Source organism: Sphaerodactylus townsendi, linkage group LG01 (assembly GCF_021028975.2).
Source record: "Sphaerodactylus townsendi isolate TG3544 linkage group LG01, MPM_Stown_v2.3, whole genome shotgun sequence".
NCBI lineage: Eukaryota > Metazoa > Chordata > Lepidosauria > Squamata > Sphaerodactylidae > Sphaerodactylus > Sphaerodactylus townsendi.
In genome coordinates this window covers 172,849,451-172,869,491 of record NC_059425.1, presented here as the reverse complement: position 1 = coordinate 172,869,491, position 20,041 = coordinate 172,849,451, and the positions used below count along the sequence as shown (strand labels likewise).

At 43.9% G+C, this 20,041-nt stretch overlaps 1 protein-coding gene across 1 annotated transcript in view; it reads right to left on the bottom strand.

Moving 5' to 3' along the window:
• Positions 1-8,118: 8,118 nt before the first annotated feature.
• ETF1 (eukaryotic translation termination factor 1) overlaps positions 8,119-20,041 on the bottom strand; it is a 35,844-nt gene continuing 23,921 nt past the window's right edge. Inside the window, exons 5-11 of the mRNA XM_048500007.1 lie at positions 19,120-19,258; positions 17,759-17,949; positions 16,445-16,574; positions 14,986-15,141; positions 12,547-12,611; positions 10,899-11,046; positions 8,119-10,128 (exon numbers count right to left, since the gene is read on the bottom strand). Of these exons, the coding sequence (XP_048355964.1) occupies positions 10,046-10,128; positions 10,899-11,046; positions 12,547-12,611; positions 14,986-15,141; positions 16,445-16,574; positions 17,759-17,949; positions 19,120-19,258 (912 nt within the window). The 3' untranslated portion in view covers positions 8,119-10,045. The remainder of the gene's footprint in view (positions 10,129-10,898; positions 11,047-12,546; positions 12,612-14,985; positions 15,142-16,444; positions 16,575-17,758; positions 17,950-19,119; positions 19,259-20,041) is intronic.

Below are 20,041 nucleotides of genomic sequence, written 5' to 3'. Positions count from 1 at the left end.
GAAAGTGAAGTGGTGTAACCCTGTGATTGTGTTCTTTAGTCCTAAAACATTTCTGAGATAAGAGAAAATGTTTTGGGTTTTTTTTGTAAAATCTGTAGTAGGTTGCTAGCACCAAGAGAGATCTCAGAGAACATCTTGCTCCAGGCCAAGGTGTTTGGGGGTGGACCAGGAAAATCACAGGGGTCAGAATGAGTTGGCTGCCAGCTCCTGAGGAAAGGTATATAAACACAATATAAACTTGCATCAGATTGCACAAGATTTCTCTTGTGTCTGTTTTCCATCTGTGCAGATAATAAAACAATAACTTGGCTTGGTGTGACTATTGGCTGAATTTCACACAGACAAAATGGATCCTTAGGCCTGTGAAGCATCAATGAATGCTATTTTTATGAATGAGGCAGGGGTCTGCAACCTGCGGCTCTCCAGATGTTCATGGACTACAATTCCCATCAGCCCCTGCCAGCACAATGCACATGAACATCTGGAGAGCCACAGGTTGCAGACCCCTGGGAGGGATTTGGGGTTGGGGGAGGGGAGTATGGCTTCAATCTCATGAGCAGTCTGAAGGGGTAACTGCCTAAGGTAAGAGCCAGGCCTATGAATAGGTTGGTTGATGTGGCTGGTGCAGGAATGGTGTTTCTGAGAAACATTTCACTTTACACATAGCAGGCTATGTTGCAGACAGGGTTGCCAGAGCACAGAGTATAAAACCTGAAGATTCAGAACTCGGAATTAGGGTGAAGGACAAGACTGAATCACCAGACAGCAAGCAAACCCTAATTCCTGCATGTAGCTTTCTCAACATTCCAACCATTCTGGGGCAGAGCCATGACTCCCATGAAGAAATTCATTAAAGACACTCACCCCGCTGCACTCAAATAAAATATATATTGCCTTTTGTACATTTGTTTCTCTACTGAGATATAAATAAATTAATTCAAATAAATGCATACATATCTAAACAGAGGCTCATTCTGCACATGCAGAATAATGCACTTTGAAACTGCTTTCAGTGCTCTTTGAAGCTGTGCGGAATGGCAAAATCCACTTGCAAACAGTTGTGAAAGTGGTTTGAAAACGCATTATTTTGCGTGTGCGGAAGGGGCCATAGATTCACCAAGGTACATGGGCTATAAATAAAGGTGGTCCCAATTCATAATTCAGTTAGACAAGCAGAGTATAAATACAGTTGGCCAGCTCATTAAAATGTTATGATACATCTTGATTAGCTTGCCCATGTAGTTGCTCAAGTTCACTATCTTATTAACATGGTTCTATCATCATAAAACAAACTGCTATTTTAATAAGTTAAATAAAATCAGTAGCAAATGATGGAAATGTGTTAATGTTTGACATGTTGTGGAACGTGAATTGGGTCGAAAGGCAACACAAAAATGTTCTAAATAGATAAAGAGATTACTGTTTTTCATTGTTATACTGTTTAACTTGATACCCAAATATGCTGGTATGCTGGTAGTCTTACCTATTGTTAGAGCATGTGAAAGTTTCTGTCCAAATAATACTTTCTTCATTTATTGCAGAATTTGTTTTCTGTATCAAACTTTTCTCCACCTATCTGATAGTAAAAAATTGATACACATGTATCAATTGATACTTACATTGATACACACGTACAGGAGGTAGAATGTAATAATTTTGCAACTCAAGTATTGGGTACAATATCAATTTTTCTTACAGAAAAACAAAACATTGCTATTTACATAGTGCAACTTTATCGATAAACAATACAACTTTATACGTGAAGCTACAAGTAATGCTTTTTACCGTGTTTCCCTGAAAATAAGACAGGGTCTTATATTAATTTTTGCTCCAAAAGATGCATTAGGGCTTATTTTCAGGGGATGTTTTATTTTTTCCCATGATTTTGTGCCCCCCAAGTGACCAGATCAGCTGCGCTGGGGAATCTGTAACCAGGGCTTATTTTTCGAGTAGGGCTTATATTTCAAGCATTCTCCACAAATCCTGAAAAATCATGATAGCGCTTATTTTTGGGATAGGTCTTATTTTCAGGGAAACAGGGTATGTTGTTAAATCAATGAAATTTAGTTTTCACAGTAAAGTACCCATATTGCATATATTTTAATTTCCTCCAAATTTGCTTTTAAAACACCCATTTTTTTCCCCTGTGGCTTCAAAATGTTCAAAAATGTTACATTTCCATGTAAGAGTGAAGGAGAGGGACTTGGTGTCATACACTCTCAGATGTTGACCCTACCTCCAACAAGAGTGTGATGTTATGACACGAAAGGAGTCTACATTAGAATACTCCCATTTACCTCGACAGACAGAAATATCACTGCTTCCTTCCGCTTGTTTCAGCAGAAACAACAGAAAATAAGACTCTAATTCTGCAACCAATTGAAGCTTGTTTTTAAAAAAGGAACCTTATAGTGAGTCACCCTCTAGTCTCAGTGAGAGAGAGAGGATCTGCCTCTCACAGACACAAGCATCTGCCTGTGGCCAGAAGGAAATTTTCCCCTTTAAAATCTCTGACAAAACAGCTTTGACTGAGCAACTTTTGTCATAACAAAAAGTTTAGTAATATGGAGAGGATGTTTAAGAGGATATGGAGAGGATGTTTAAGATATTTCTCTTTCAGTTTTCCCACATTTATTTTTCTAAGAAGCCATCTAAATATTGAATTTAGTAGATCCCTGGCAAGTCAAAAATCTGAATACAAGACAGAGGTGGGATCCAACCAGTTCTCACCACTTCTCTAGAAGTGGTTACTAATTTTTTCTGAGTGCCGAGAAGGGGTTACTAAAGCAACCTCCCTGCCCACTAGGGACTGGAGGTGCGTGTGTGCAGCAGCGCCACTGTTTGAATCCCACCACCATCGGAACCTGTTATTAAAATATTTGGATCCCACCACTGATACAAGATGCTACTTTTTTCAGATAAACACCAAACATATTCAAGAATAGATGGGTGCTGGATTTCTAAAATTTTACTCACAAATCTAGAGAAAATCGATGCATTACGAAAGCCTTTATGCTTTGCTTCAAAACAGTAGCTTCAAATAGCAACAGAAGAATAGGGCAAACAAACAACATTTTAGAAAGAATGAAAACACTGGAAGAACACAAAAATGGATAAGAAATATTTGAAGGAAATCAAGCACAAAATACAGTTAGACTTGTTGGAAACTGAAGAAATACAGGAGAAACTTAATTTTAAAAAAACAAAGAAATTTTGAGCATGCAACTAAAACAGGAAGATTTAAAGCTCATTGTTTAAGGAAGGAAATGGGGAAAAAGACAACTACTGGAGTGAAGAAAGGAAACAAAACTACTTTTAGGGAGAAAGAAATATAAGAACAATTTGTTCATTTTTTTTACAAATGTGTACATAAAAAGGCAATGCAGAGGAACCTACTTTAAAAGATTATAACATGAAAATATCTGTTGAAAAATTCAAAATGGAACACAGACAGACTTTGAACCAGAATTATTACAATTCAAGAATTATCACAAGCTATAAAGGGACAGAATAAATGAAAAGTACCAGGACCAGATGTTCTAACTGCAGAATAGTACAAAGGTTTAAAAGAGAAGTGAATTTTACCTTCTTTTAAAGTGATGAATGAAATAAGTCAAGTGAAAAAGTTATCTCCAACATGGCAAGAAGTACATACCACATTGATTCACAAATAAGGGAACGATTTAGAACTACTGCTGTCATATAGGTCTATTTTGTTGTTGAATGTGGACTATAAATTGTTTGTGACAATCATGGTGGCAAGACTGACAGCTCACTCCAGGGAGGGGAGCTGAAGTGACTACTAGAGGTGGCATAATATGCCCTCCCCGGGGCACTTAACCCAGCAGAGGGGTAGATATGCCAGCTGGCGGCTGCTTGGTTTGACTGAAAATCAAGGCTCTCTCAAACTGAGTATAGCCAGTGTGAAGATCCACCCAATATTCAAATGTCAATTTGTTGTGTTTGTCTGTAAAAGCGTTTCCTTTTAATTAACAAATTGCCTGAACAAATCAAGATATGTCAGCATTTAATTTTGTTTAATTGTTCAATTAGAAAATAAATTTGTGTATTTGGTGAAAAATTGTTATATTAAAAACCAAGAGGCATTCTCGTAAAAATACAGTTTCAAATAATGTAGGAACTGTTGATATTTTAGAGTGCAGTGGGAATCTTGGAAGTAGCATTGTCTCCTGATGTTTCGCCTGCATCTGTGGCTGGCGTCTTCAGAGGATGCAGCCACAGATGGAGGCGAAACATCAGGAAAAAATTGAACACGGCCATACAACCCGGAAACCAAAAACAACCCAGTGATTCCGGCCGTGAAAGCCTTCAACAAGAGCATTTATGCCAATTTTTTTTTTTACTTTCAAACGGATGGAGGGAGGAGGACTAGAAAGGCACTAGGCCCCAGACCAGTGATGGCGAACCTTTTTGAGACCAAGTGCCCAAATGGCAACCCAAAACCCACTTATTTATCACAAAGTGCCAACACGGCAATTTAACCTGAATACTGAGGTTTTAGTTTAGAAAAAATGGTTGGCTCCGAGGCACATGTTACTCGGGAGTAAGCTTGGTGGAGCAACCGTGCAACACTTCGAATGGGTGAATCACGACCCTAGGAGGACCCTAGGAATCACGACCCTACTCAGAAGCAAGCCCCATTGCCAGCAACCGAGCTTACTCCCAGGTAAAGGATCGTGCCCAGACTACCCTAGATGTGTGTGTGGTGGGGTGATTTTCTGCCCCCCCCCCCCACGATGAACTCTGTGCACGTGTGCCCACAGAAAGGGCTCTGAGTGCCACCTCTGGCACCCGTGCCATAGGTTCGCCATCACTGACCCAGACGGAGCATTCTACAACAAAGAAGGTCCGGCATGCTTTGCTCTGTGGTGGGGGAATATACAACCCTACTAACATATTTCTGTGGAACAGTGTATAGTCATTTGTAAAAGCTGGTCTTTTTAAATTCTAATATTCAATGATTGATTACAAAAAGGGTTCAGGGCTCCCCATGGAAACGAAGCCTCAGGCTACCCAGTCTCTGTTACCTGATACAATGAGGCCAGGGCAAACCCCCCCCCCTCCTAATGCTGCATAACCCGCCTATGTCATTACAGCCCCACATAAAAAAGGCCAGGATTTCTGTCTCTCTTCTTAGAAAGCAAAGCTCTCTAGGAGAGAGATCTTCCTGCAGCCTCCCACCAGACAGTCTGCATTCTCATGCAACCTTCCTTCCTGGGAAGACAGCATCTTCTCCTTGTGAGAAGAAGAAGAGTTTGGATTTATATCCCCCCTTTCTCTCCTGCAGGAGACTCAAAGGGGCTTATAATCTCCTTGCCCTTCCCCCCTCACAACAAACACCCTGTGAGGTAGGTGGGGCTGAGAGAGCTCCAAAAAGCTGTGACTCGCCCAAGGTCACCCAGCTGGCCTGTGTGTGGGAGTGCACAGGCTAATCTGAATTCCCCAGATAAGCCTCCACAACTCAAGCGGCAGAGCGGGGAATCAAACCCGGTTCCTCCAGATTAGATACACGAGCTCTTAACCTCCTACGCCACTGCTGCTCCATGAGAGGCAAAATCCTACACCTCTTCCCTAAATCTCTCCTCTGCCTCCTTTCTTTACTTTTCTCCCCCGTCTGCCCCCTACATCCTCCCCCCCACCCATATCTCCTCTCTCTCCATGCCCATCTTTTTCTCTTATCAACCCAAGAAGTCTGTCTGCCATTGCAGACTTCAAGGGACTTTGAGAAGCCAGATCCCTTCCGGCCAGGGCCAGCTTCAAGAGGCAAAAGAGCCTCCTCCCACCCTGCTAAGTAGATAGTGCAGGCTTATAGATGGTTTCCTGAAATAAAGCTGAGGATAGTTTCTCTGTGATAAATTGGCCCTGGTGGGCGTTCTTTGTTCTGCCTTCTCTATGCTGCCTTAATTAGAAGCAACTCACAGCTTACCTACAGAAGACAGTTTCCGGATTCCCCAGGCGCTCAGGCCAAGCAGGACCCAAAGTGGACCTGGAAACGAGGCCAGGTGTCATTAGGCCCGTATGAGAAGATGCGGGTGTTTTACAGCTGCCTTGATAAATGCTAAGGACAGAGAAACACCTGCAGCAGGCACAATGGATGATCCCTCCAGGCAGGAAGGGGCACATTCAAGACCCTGGCTGGTAGGCAAGACAAAAGGTGACCTAGCATGTGTGACAGGTAGGGGCAGCAGATAGACAAGGGGACTGAGGGAGAGTGAATTCTCTGTCATTGTTAAGAAATTCCATCATCCCGACTTCTGCATTCCTCCAGTGGAACAAAGGTTTTCTGGGCATTACCGCCTCACCTATGTCCCAAAGTGGAAGGGATGTTTCCGTATCGAGAGGAAAGGGGGTTGTGTGTCATCATCTTGACTGCAGCTACTATGTAAACTAACACATCCATGTTCCAACAGCCAGAACGATGTACTTTCAAGTTCCTTCGATTTCCAACAGATGTAGGAATGGCTTATACCTCCCAAATGGAAAATTGGATCTAGTGAGCAGTGAATGGAGTAAGAAACAGGACCCTCCCGCTATTGTGGCCACAGAAAGAACATTTTTTCATACAAGCTTAAGAGCACCTGACGTCCTAATAATAGAATTATACCCCCCCCTTTAAGATGGCTTACTTTCCCTTCCTCTCCCCACAACAGACACCTTGTGAGGTAGGTGGGGCTGAGAGTTCCAAAGAACTGTGACTAGGCCAACATCACCCACCAGGAATTTAGGAGTGCAGAAACACATCTGGTTCACCAGATAAGCCTCCGCCACTCAGGTGGAGCAGTGGGAAGTCAAACCTGGTTCTCTAGATTAGAATCCACCTGCTCTTACCCACACCACCACGTTGGCTCTCAATGCTACTATGGTTATGTGTTGCTTGAAACCTAGAATTAGGATGTCATGCTTATTTTTTTGGTTGCTCGAATTGGGATTTGTTTCATTGAATTAATTGCTGAGGCTCCCAAGACTAATGCACTAAATGAATGAAGACCCTTGTCTATCAGCTACATACAGCATCTTGTCCCAGGACCCCAAGAAAGCATGGCCAGAAAAAAAATCTTACAAAGTGCCCAACTAAGTGCATCTGGGGTTTTCTAGCTCTGAGTAATTGATCTCAAGAGTAGGTGGTATGGTGTCTATTACTAATCAAGGACCCAGGTTTAACTATCTATGGATGTTTCTGGCACAGAGACTTGAGGAGTCAGCAATTAAAACCCCGTGTAGGACGAGCTGTACTTGTGTCTTTCCAGTCCAATTTATCTATTTTACTTTTCGTGCTCTTGGGCCAGCGCTGCCAGCAGCTCTCATCCAAACAGCTATCAGACGAAGCATCTGAAAAGAATGTGTCAACATGACCTAGAAACACAAAAGCGACGGCTAAAAAGAATTAGCGAAAAATGCTGCAGGCAAGCCAGCAGCCCCGTGCTTGAGAACTGCCGAGAGACAGCCCGGTTAGCGTGCTTGCAATGCCACAAAGTCTCGATTCTTTAGCAGACCAACCAACTTATTACAGGATAAGATTTCATGGGCACAATTCATGGGCCAGAGTCAATTCATCCCTTCCATGCGTGGAATTACGATTCCTTTAGGAAAACTAAGGAAACCACATACTACTTTGGACGTTCCCAAGATAAAATCTGGTCTTCAGTGGACCACCGTGGTACTGGGCTATTCATCAGACCAGCCACGCACGTTTTCTCTTCCTGGGGAGACATGTGGAAATCCCTGCAACAACAGCTGCCTTTTCCAGTGCAGCCACCGAGATAAGATTCTGGATTTTGAAAGAACTCTGTTAAAACATGCACGACGACGAGATTTTGTTTTCCCACCGAAGGGTCTGTTGACCGCATAATGTACTTTGATAGTAGGAAGTCTCCAAGGGTGTGAGCCTCAGTCAGGGCTAAGCACTACACTGGGGTTTTCAGGTACCACGGACGTTCAAGGACCAGCACCACTGAAAACTTTGGATCAGATACTGCTTGACGACACAAAGGCGTTCGAATTCTATTAAGAACAATCTGAAGTAATCAGACAAGCAACAAGTCAATGCTGCAAACCCTCCCACTTCCCCCCGGTCCAAATAAAATCAGGAATCCAGGCTATATTCTTAAATATGGTTTAATACTCTTCTCCATTTTCTGTACATCACAACACCAAGATATCACTGCTGGGAGCTCTCTGAAGAGGCTACGTAGTATGCAAAAAGGCTAGGATTTCCACCCTCATAATGTGTTTGTGTAAGTGTAATACATATCAGTATATATTGATATACACATCAATATATAATGCAATATATATCACCAGAGATAACACATTGATTAAAGAGATACAAAAATTTGGCATCATTTCCAAACTTAAATAGTAAAAATAAAACTACAAAAAAAAGAGAGAGGAGCTGCATACCCTAAATGTGAAACAAGCAGTATATTGTTTAAAAAATGTAAATTTACACCCAATTTTTCTGCTCTTGTCATGTCACAGCAGACCCATTTACCATGGCAAAATAAAAAAATGTACTGCTTCGAAGAGCACACGAATGCTTGTGAACAGGTGTTCTGCAAACCCCACTGCACACCCAAGACCCACGAGGGGCCTCTGAGAGACTCTGCCCAATGAGAACACTCCTTGTGGACGACAGCAAACATGACCTGCTTGCTGAGTTATAAAAAGATACAAATTCTATTGCTCGCACTGACAGAACGTCATTTTGGACCTCTTTGAAGAATACACTGTGATGGGAAGGTGTAGGTTTTTTTTAAGACAAACTTCTCCCTTCTTCGATTCAAGTGAGACAGGATTATTGGAACGACGCACGGCATTTGCAAAGTTTGGGGAGCTTCTGACCAAAATGACAGAGACAGCAGTCAAAGGTGAACAAAGCTAGGCACTAAAAATATCAGAGTATCCTTTAGAAAACCAGCCAGTCCCAGGGGAATAAAAGAAGGCCAGCTACTTGCCTTCCGTGTGCTATGCTATGCCACAGTGTTGAAAGTGAACCTTTAGCGCCAAGCTTCTTAAAAAAAAAACTTACCAGCTTTTTTTAAAAAGATGCTTCACAGCCACCTGTGCCAAGAATCAAGTCAGTCATACTTTGCTAGCTACTTGCATTGAACGGAGTTTTTGTTAAAAGAAAACTTGTTGATCCATCAAGACATCTTATGCAGTCCCCAGAGCAAAAAAATAAAAAAACACAAAAAGTTCCCAAAACCCTAATAAAGAATAGAACCAAGCATAAGAAGCATTAGGCTTGCTTGTGGAAACTTGTTTATTGACTGACAGGAGGGAAGAGTAAAGGCCGCACAACTCATATTCCCAATCAAAGCCTGCTCAGACCCTGGCATTTCGATCGCTGTGAATGGAAACATACTTTCTGATTGATAACAAGCAGTGCCGTCGCAACCTTAAGAGTAAAAATAAAAATGGGTGGACTTCCTCGACCGTCTGACTTTGCAAGTCACACCTGTCAAGCTGGCATGCCACTGTGTTCAAACCCTCGGACCCTCCACCACCTGAGAGCAAGAACAACGGGAACAAATCGTGCTCTCTCTGCAGGATTCTTCTGCTGCAGTCTAAGCCAAGAACGCCATGGAAATGGGTCATGTCACTGCAAAATGCAGCAATAAATTGTCTCCAATCAAAATAAGAAACAAACCAATATAATCTTCCTATTAATCCCCCCCCCCAAATGAAGGTTTACAGCAGTTAATGTAGCATGAAGGTTAAAAAAAATCATTTTCATAAAATACAAGAGCAACCAATTTCACCATTAAGTCAAAGTAAAAATTGGGATTCTTTTGTTTTAAATTAGTCCAAAATGGCATTATAGAAACTTAGTAGATTGCTGCTGTACTGACACTATGACAAATCAGTAGGGTTTCGTTCTGTTTTCAACCCGGTGTTTCTGGATAAAGTTCTGGAAATACTCCAATTCTAAGGCAGGGATCTGTTTTGTTTTCCATCGCGAGTTTGCTCCTTGGGTTGGATGCTGGAGGGGTGAGGCACATTTTGCCAGACCCAGGTCGACTACCTAGTAGTCATCGAGGTCAAAAAATTCGTCATCTCCTCCTTGGTATTCCATGCCCTGGAAGTCCACTCGGTACCGCAAGATACCTGAAGAGAGATATGCCGTAAGGGAGATATTAGCACTTACTGAAAGGACTTGGCAAAAAGAGCCCTTCCCAATTGTCTCATGATGGACCTAAGAATTTCCCTTCTATTGAGTTTTAAAATTATTTTTAACTAGAAATGTATGTTAAGGTGCTGTGTGGTTTCCGGGCTGTATGGCCGGGTTCTAGCAGCATTCTCTTCTGATGTTTCACCTGCATCTGTGGCTGGCATCTTCAGAGAATCTGATGATCCTCTGAAGATGCCAGCCAGAGATGCAGGCGAAACGTCAGGAGAGAATGCTGCTAGAACACGGTCATACAGCCCAGAAACCACACAGCACCTCAGTGATTCCGGCCGTGAAAGCCTTCAACAATACAATGTATGTTAAGCTGCAGGTAGAAATCATTGTATGCAACCAGTGGCAATTGGTAGTTGAGATAACTAGCTGGCAAGAAACTTATCCAATGCAACTGAAATGGCACTTGCAGGTTTCAAATGAAGGAGAGGATACACATATTCCGCAAAAGAGAATGTTTCCCAGTTCAAGTGATCTACTCTGCAAAAAGATGCATGGTTGCATACAGGGGGGAACAACTTTCATAAAATGATAAAATGCACAATGGGTAGGTGACTGGGAAATGAGCGAGTGCAAATGGAAAGCATAGATTATTCCAGATTGAGGCCACGGCCACATAATTAGCGCCCCTTTGGTTCATACCATAAAGCGTAACCCCCCCTCCCCAATTCGTACATGCCGCTTTCTCCTTGTTTACCTCCAATTCCACCAAATCCTTTCACAAACTGGGACCCTTCCTGTGACTTGTCTGTCACGATTTCCAACGTGGCTCCAAATTTCTTGTAGTTGTTTGCAAACCACTCGAGGAGGGGCATGCTTTCTATCAGCTCGTGTTCTTGTCCAGTCTGCACAAGACAAAAATTTTTTGAAGGCAAACACGTGAGCAATGCGGTTTCCTGCAACTCAGACTGCTAGTTGCTATGCCAACTCTTTGCCAAGTACAGAAGGACATGCTGCCAATAAAAAAAAATACAGCTACATGCCTGGGAAGTAGTCACAATGACCCTTTTTTTACGCGTACGCCTCAGTACTGATGGTTACAAACACACAAAAGCTGGCAGGTCATCAAGATGATGGTACAGGCGCATCCCGGAAAGCCCATCGTGTGCTTACATCATTGGCCTTTTATTATGCTTCTCTTTCATGTCATTCAAGACTATTAAGTATTCAAATAGGTGGCAGAATCTCATCTTTAAGAAAGAAAGCCTACTTTCCGTTCTCTGACATGCTTTTTCCCTGCTACGCAGACATGATTCTAAGTGCTCCTTTATGGTTTTGCCAACTGCTCCCCTCCAATACAGAACAGAGTTTAGAGAGCTCTCCCTCTTTCCCCTAGCACACAGGTGACAAACTCGCGGCCCTCCAGATGTTATGGACTAAAGTTCCCATCATTCCCTGCCAGCATGATGCTAGCAGGGGATGATGGGAACTGTAGTCCATAACATCTGGAGAAGCGTGATTTTGACACCTAGGCCCTAGCAGCTTGCCAACCTGTCGTGTCAAAAATTATTTGGTTCACACCCACTAAGAAGAGAAGATTTTATACCCCGCCTTTCTCTCCTGGGAAGAGACTCAAGGCAGCTTTCCCTTCCTCTCCCCACAACAGACACCTTGTGAGGTAGGTGGGGCTGACAAGAGTTCTGAGAGAACTGCGAACAGCCCAAAGTCCCCCAGCAGGAATGCAGGAGTGGAAAAACAAATCTGGTTCACCAGATTAGAGTCTTATGCTTGTGTGGAAGGAGTGGGGAATCAAACCCGGTTCTCCAGATTAAGAGTCCACCTGTGCTCTCACTAGTACAAGATGTGTCAACATCAAGAACTCTCAAAACCACAGGTGGGCCTATGCCAGTGAACTTCATGGGGGGATAAGATCAGCGATGAAAGGAGCACCACAGAAGCTGGTCTGGTCTTCTCTCTGCAGGACATTTCTCGGCCTAGCAGCTCTTCCTAAACCATTCCTTTCACTTCTCTGCCAGAAAGTAATCAGACATAAGGGCTTCCATTCCCTTGCTGCCAGCTGAACGGGTCTTATGGCTGCATGTGCTTTTGGAAGTCAGCAGAGAAAGGAAGCTACAATCCCCGACTCCTGCTGCATTAAGAGGAACAGAAATGAAACATCCCTGCAAGAAACATTTGGCAGATACAGGAATCATTAGAAGACGCAGGAGAATAATAAGGGCTGGGCTGCCAGTTGAGCTTATTATCACAGCCATTTTCTCATATGTGTATCACAACCATTGTCTAATCACAATGAACCTGTGAGGTACATTAAGCAAAGACTCTGAACCCTCAGCTGCCAGCACTCTCTACATCTAGCATAAGAGATGTAGCGTTTGAAAAAATACCTCTTTATCTGTGAAGTGGGATTTATCTTTTTCTTGTTCTGGTGTCAAATAGAGTATCTTCTCCTCTGGTAGGGAAAAAGATAAAGAGATTCAGCAAAACTTTGCAAAGCAGATTAAACTGTACAAAATTCCTAACGAGTGCAAAAGCCAAGCACGACTGACACGGGACCAGAAACTTGTTTTGTGAGAAGGCGTGCATCGTATCTCAAGGTTGGGCAACTCGGGAAAAGGGCAGGCCTGTCAGAAGCTAGGCTGCGTCACGACTCTTGACCTATTTTGGATCTTAAGAGAGAGGAGGTTCTTTCCCACTAATAGCTAGTGTAGCCAATGGCCAGAGAGGTTTTCAGAATGGGTCACTGGCGTCTATGCTCTGCCCTCCCTTCAAGGAGCTCAGAGAAACATACACGGGGGTGCTATTCCAGTTTTTTCTGTGAAGCAGGTTAGGTCAAGAGAGGGCCATCCAAGGCCCCAAGGTTAACAGCCAGTGAGTTCATGCTCCGTGCACCCAAAGGGCAAGACTCTATGACAGCCTTGCCTATCCAGATCTGCCTCGGGCAGCAGCCGCTCTCTCTTGAGCTGACAACAGAGAAGAGCGATTGACCCATCCCTGACTTTAAAAAGAGGGGAGTGCTGCTACTCCAGACAAGTCTTATGCTGGCAGCAGCTCATCTTTTCTGCTGCCTACTCTGAACACCTGCAGCTACAGGTGACATCTCTGTATGAGGCAGACTTGCCTCTTCTGCCTGGAATTGTGGGGGGAGTCCTGCTACAGTCATTGTAATGGCTGATAATGAAAGAAAGGAGAGTCAGACTCGTTCCAGATTTCAGCATAGGTTGAAGGAGACAAGATTTCCATCCCGTTTTCTACCTGTACGACACAGATGGATGTGGCTGAAAGTTACATCTTTCAAGGCTACTCAGCCAGGAGCTCTTCATGACAGTAAGGACAGGGACACAACTGCCTGCACAGCTAGATTAAAACTCATGGGTTTTGGGGAAGCCGGGGACAAGATGCACCCCAGAGGACCACCTCTTCTCTGCTCACCGCTGGTCAAACATTCTTCCAAGTAGGAAGTACCAGACAGCAGGGTTTTTTTTCCAAGCACTGCCAGCCCCAACGGGGCTTAAAAGTGCAAATAAGCTACACTCCATTGGTGTCAGGTGCCATTCCCAGATGTCAGAGGTAGAAAAGCGTCCATGCTCCACTGCCCCCCCCCCCCAATGCCCTCCTCAAAGGAAATGGGACAATGCCCCTGTAACGGTGCTGAAGGAAGGGGAACACAACTAATCCATAGTCCCGTTCCCCCCCACCCCCGAGAGTTGTTGATGCCCACCAAGGCTACAGTAAGTGCAAAGGAGTTATTTTGAACTGCCTCCAGCTGTCCCCTTGCTCTCAGAAAACCTATCGGCACCAGGGAGCAAAACTGCTCTACAGTCCACTCCCAGCAGCAGATGAAGGATTGCCCCATTTCCTGCTGGGAAAGGAAGGGCCCGTCAAAAGTCAGGTAGTGGACCCTGGCAGCTGTCCAAAACTAGGCTAACCATTGGTGTAAGCCCTAAAAACTGAAGTCAGGGCTATTTGCATGCATCACACTGCATTTGCATGCATGAAATCAGCATACATTCAAATGTCACTTAACGGCTGAACACTCATTTTTGTGCAGTTTTCTGAATATGAATCGAGAGTAGAGACCCATATAACTAAATGCGATGTGTACTCAAGACACAGGTCTTGAGATCCATGTTTGCAAGGGTGGTCAAAGGTGTCTCAGGGATGGCGTAAAAGGAGTAAATTTAAAAGGAGTAATATCAGGCACAAGAGGACACCCAACCTCACAAAGTGCTTTCGTATTGGACTGTCAGTGGATTCACTTTGCCCCTTGTCCTATTCAGAAGCTTATAGGAATTTAAAAGGTCAACTATTGGATAGAGAGTTCTCTACCCTAATGACCGCAGCCAAGAAAACGTGCTCCCCCCTGTATTTTTCTCTCCCATTTGAACGGGGCAACTTGGCACACTACCTGTATTGCTTAATAAACCCTGTTCAAAGGAGAGCCATAATGCTCGCCAGGTTTAATGTTATGCCTTCTGCCTTGTTACATGGCAGATTTAATAAGCAAGAAAAGGCTAAAGGATTGTGCCCATGTAACGATGGCTCAGTTGAATCTCTGGCCCACCAATCACTTCACCGTCTCAGATTCAAGGAAATCAGATCCAAGTATGTGAATCTTACTCCTTTACATTTACCCGATCTCCCCGATTTAATTAGATTACACTACTTGTTGGACAACCCTGATCCTTCTCTCTGTATGATAGTGGCAGACTTTCTCCTGGAAATTACTAAACGCCAGTAGATTTCCTTGGATCTAACATGTATTTTTTTTTAAAAAGTGCTTTCGTATCACTCTAAGCAGAGATACAAAGGGTCACATCCCATACCTTCTGTGCCTTGGCAATGGAGAACATATCTCATTATATCCAGGTTCTCATAAACTATCAGGATCTCTACAGCTCCCATTTCTAAGGCTTTTAGAGTGTCTTCAACACCAAAACAGTACTTTCCCGTGTCCTGGCTGATTTCATCAAAATACCGGCCTAGCGCAAACCAAAAAAAAAGAAGGAGAAGGAGAAGGAGAAGAAGAAGAAGGGAGAATTAATTTTCCATGTGTGTTATAAATCAAAATAGTTTTGAATATGGGTGCAATCTAATTTAGACAACAGGATTAAGTCATTATGAGACATAGGGCTGATTATATCACATAAATATAATGGGACGGACCGTGACTCATCCCTATCCCTTCACTGAGCAAAGTTTGAAGCCTTCGTCCAACAGAAGACCAGCTTAAATCAGAGGATGGGTTCAAACTCTGTTCTTCAGAACAGCAGGACCCATCAAGTTGAGGACCTGGTTCACTGGCAGTAACGCAGCTATCAGATTCGCAAGTGCTGTACACGAGAGGGGAATGCTTTCCACACCTCATAACCATGTTATTGTCTCCAATAGGTCTGCTTAATGGGGAAAAAATGGAGTTTCCCTTTATTAGTGCACAATCAGATTCTATTTTGAACACAGAAGGTGGCCATGAGTGAAGTTTTGACTGGTACCTTCCAAGAATCAGATCAAACAGCAGCCCATCAAAAAATAAACTCTATCCTTATTCACTTGGCATTTTTGGAAGACTCTCATCATATCCTAGAATTATTTCCAGAATTACTCAGGTCCCTAATCTAAGCCCAAACGCTCACTAAAAAATAATGCAGTTTTTCCTGTTCAAAACATGCGCCGTGACTAGCAAGTTTATATACAAGCTTGAACGTGCAGCAAAAATGGACCTTAAGAGTTGTTTAAGACTTTTATTACAACACTGGAGAGATAAATGGCCACCTCCCTTAACTCAATGGATTGAGGACTTTACAACATTATCAGCATTTGAACATATGACATACAGATAACAGCTGCACACTGATGTATTTTTAGATATTTGAAAACTTTTGTAGAGGCTTATCGGTAGACTTGCCATCATTGTTGTATTTTCCATTTCCTTTCTGCTTTGGGATTGCAACAGAATATACATTCCAATTCAATAGAAAACTGAACTACTGCAAAGTTTCATTTGAACAGCAAGTCTCCCAAGAACAGCATTCAAAAGTGTCTGTCCACTGCAACAATAATAGCGATGCACTTCCTTTAAAAGCAAGGCCCTAATCAGTGTATCAAGCAACACTGTATGTTTATCCACAAGGAAACTGATCAATAGTAAGGACACAATACCCTTCATGGTACTATTTCTCACTACTCTACAGCAGAAGAGTCCCATACCTTAACTAACTACTACTACAGAATATCTGGGGTTCATTTATGCTGAATGAAAATGTCATAAGGCCAATTTATTCATACCTATTAGTTTCTTTTCTTGAATGAATTTCACATTAGACAGGACCTCAGTGGACAATTCAATGGCTTGATTGAATCCATTTTCACCACCGTATGAGATGTCAACTAGTTTTAGTACTTTGGACTGCAATCGCTACAAAAAAAAAGAGAATGCAAAACCAAACGTCAGAAGGGCTGCTCTAAAAGATGAAGAACGTTTCAAGACTGACTAAATCTGAACCTCCAGAGTCAAGTGCAAGCATTTCATACAGGTCACCCAACCACTTCCTATACCAAATTCATAGGAATGAAAAACATAACAACGTCTCTGAATAAAACCTCTAAAAAACTCCATCTTGGGCTCAGATCCTTGAGAACTGAGCATTCCTCTGGCAAGAGGTGCTTTCTGTTCAGGAAAGAGTCCAGTTGCGCATCAGAAGAACATTATCTGCAACCAAGGATAGCTGTGATGGTGGAAGGTATAAGGTCCAAGCCATAGTTTCTAAATGAACTCAATCTAGAAAATGGAGCTAAAGCTAACAAACGGAATGGGTGGAATAATTTCCACCAATGATCTCTTCCTTCCACAGCCCCCCGCCCCCCCAATCTGACCCTCATACTGGTCCCGAAAGTCCTCTTGGGGGAGATCAGCAGGCTGCAGTGAGGGAACGCTAAAAACATACAATTCTACTGAGAGGAATGCATCATTTTAGCAGAAAGCCTGCATTCACCTCAGAAGTTTTAAGCTCTCAATGCTTGCTTAAATACAAACATCATCATCAGAGGTGTATCGGGGGGGGGGATGGTGCTCGGGGGCGCCGAGGCAACCCCCCACCCCCACCCCAGCTGGCCGGCTCCTGCCATCCCCAGGGCCTGGGGAGGGCAAAAGCCAGTCTGCACAGAGGTCGGGGCTGCCCGCTGCCAAGCCCCACCCCCTGCCTCCCTGCAGGCCAGCTCCTGCTGTCCCCACGCCCTGGGGATGGCAGGAGTCGGCCTGAAAAAAGGAAGTGGGGCAGGGCTCGGCAGCATGCAGCTGGGGCGCATGCAGTTTCGTCATACGGGGGAGCACCCGGTGCGTCTGGGGATATGGGTGACCCCATGACCCTATTGGCAGTACGCCTCTGATCAACAGTATCTGATGAACGCTGGAATCCAGAGGACGTTTTCACATTGTTTCTGATGGTCAATGTCAGCAGACGTCCCTTCTGTATTCAACGCCCACAATTATCCTTCCTGCAAAATTTAACCCCGAACTACCCGAACTGGAGCCTACAAAGGAATCAGGCACACAGGCGTCAACACAGCCAAACGCGGTCGACAAAAGACATTTCCCCTTACCTGATCAAACATGTCTGACTGACTCAGCTCAGTTTTGAAGTCAGCCGACCCTGCTAACACGAGCCCGGCCACGTTCACTTTATCGCCAGAAATGAACAGCTGCACTGCCGTCTCTGCTACTTTCCTCACATAGTTGTGCCGCTTCTCCATTCTCAAGCGGGCGAAACGCAAGGCAGACTGGCCTCCTCTTCCTTTGAGAGAGCAGAGGTTAAAAGTGTAGCGAAAATGAAACGTCCCCTTTTCCTTCAGGTGCCTGGAGCAGATTCATATTGGCCAACTCGCAACAGAGCCCCATGTTAAAACCCTTAACCAGCTGTTTCTAGGCAGATTCATGTAATTTATAATTCACCTGCATGACCACGCTGCTATGTGAATGTGTCTCCACTTATGAAGGTAGGCTTATTTGTCACCTCGTATTAATTTGGCCCCAGTGATTTCTGTCACAACCTATCTTGGAACAGAATTTCACTGGCGCAATGGGAGCATCCTTCTATTCTGGCTGGCAGCTCTAAGTTAAACGTGGCTGTACAATTTCAGTTGGCCTACCAGAGGTCTGCAACCTGGGGCTCTCCAGATGTTCATGGACTACAATTCCCATCAGCCCCTGCCACCATGGCCAATTAGCCATGGTGGCAGGGCCTGATGGGAATTGTAGTCCATGATCTGGAGAGCCACAGGTTGCAGACCCCTGGACCGAACAACACCTAAGTTGGGAATCGATTGTGGCCAAAGACACCCAGGAGTTGATAAATATTATTTGCAATAAAATTAACTTCTACAGGCCACTTCATACATATGTTGTCACAAGAACTACTAAAACAAGCGGATTGCTGCCCAACATACAATACAAAAAAATAAAGCATTCAGAAAATGGAAGTCCCTGAATTGTTTGGCCTCTCATTTTTACCTATCTTGCTACTAGAACCTGTTCACAGTACAAAGCCACAGATTCTCACAGAACTATTCACCAATGGGTTTGATTCTATGAAGCTTCACTTCTGGCAGAAAAACCCTTGTTAGTAGAGGAAACAGGAGGTTGGGCAAAGTTACTCACTTTCTCCTCTGCAGTCCCCACCTCCCCGCCAATCAGGCACTGTTTTTGACCCCAAGGTTCCCCATCGTCACCACTTTGGTACTCAGGGGGGGGGGGGGGGTGTAACTAGGAAAAGGAATAGGCAGGGAAAATCCACCTCTCCCTTCCACTGGCAGTTCACAGGATCCATCACAATGCTTCCACCAGAATTCAAACACACTAATATTTGCAGGCAATAAAACATGGTTCTCCACCCACTCAAAAATACACCTTTCATTAAGCTTCTCAGAGGCACTGCAGTTGGATGCCATTTCATTTTATTTCTTACCATGCTTCTTTGGAAGATCCACTGTGAATTTATGCAGCACTTCTCGGGTGTTTCCTTGAAGGGTGCCAAAGAGTGCACCGCTACCATCTATTACAATGAAGCCAAACTTGCTGTCATCTGACAGTAGCGCTGTAAGGGCCTGCAGGTTAAAGCAGAAGGGGGAAAAACACAAAAAGAGGCAGTGAAATGAAACATCCAGCACCTTACAAGAATTCTGTATGCCGAAGCTATCAGGGTGCAGGATTCTGTTTATTTTATTCATTTATACCCCACAATGAAGACCCCAAGTAGTTTACACCATTCTCCTCTTGCCTGCATTTTATCCTCACAGCAACCCTGTAAGGTAGGTTAGGCTGAAAGTGTGTGACTGGCCCAGGTCATCTAGCAGAGCAGGGATTTAAACCTGGGTCTCTCCGATATTAGTCTGATGTGCTAACCACTACACCACACTGGATCTCTCCTGTTGAAGGGATACTTGCATCCATTTAGACTTCAAGCCAGGTGAGCCTATTACTGTCTCAGTTGATTTAAAGCCTATTATCGCTGCCTTCTGACAGCGGCAATGGCACAGTGGTTAAGAGCAGGTGCACTCTAACCTAGAGAACCGGGTTTGATTCCCCTCTCAGCCACTTGAGCTGTGGAGGCTTATCTGGTGAACTAGATTAGCTGGTGCACTCCAACCCACGCCAGCTGGATGACCTTGGGCTAGTCACAGCTCTTTGGAGCTCTTTCAGCCCCACCCACTTCACAGGGTGTTTGTTGGGGGTGGGAGAGGAAGGGAAAGGAGATTGTAAGCCTCTTTGAGTCTTCTTGCAGGAGAGAAAGGGGGAGTACAAATCCAAACTCTTCTTCTTCTCTGAATTAATTTGCCTTCTACCCAAAGTATCCTTTTAAGCTCACTAGCAAAAGTCGCTGCTGCAAT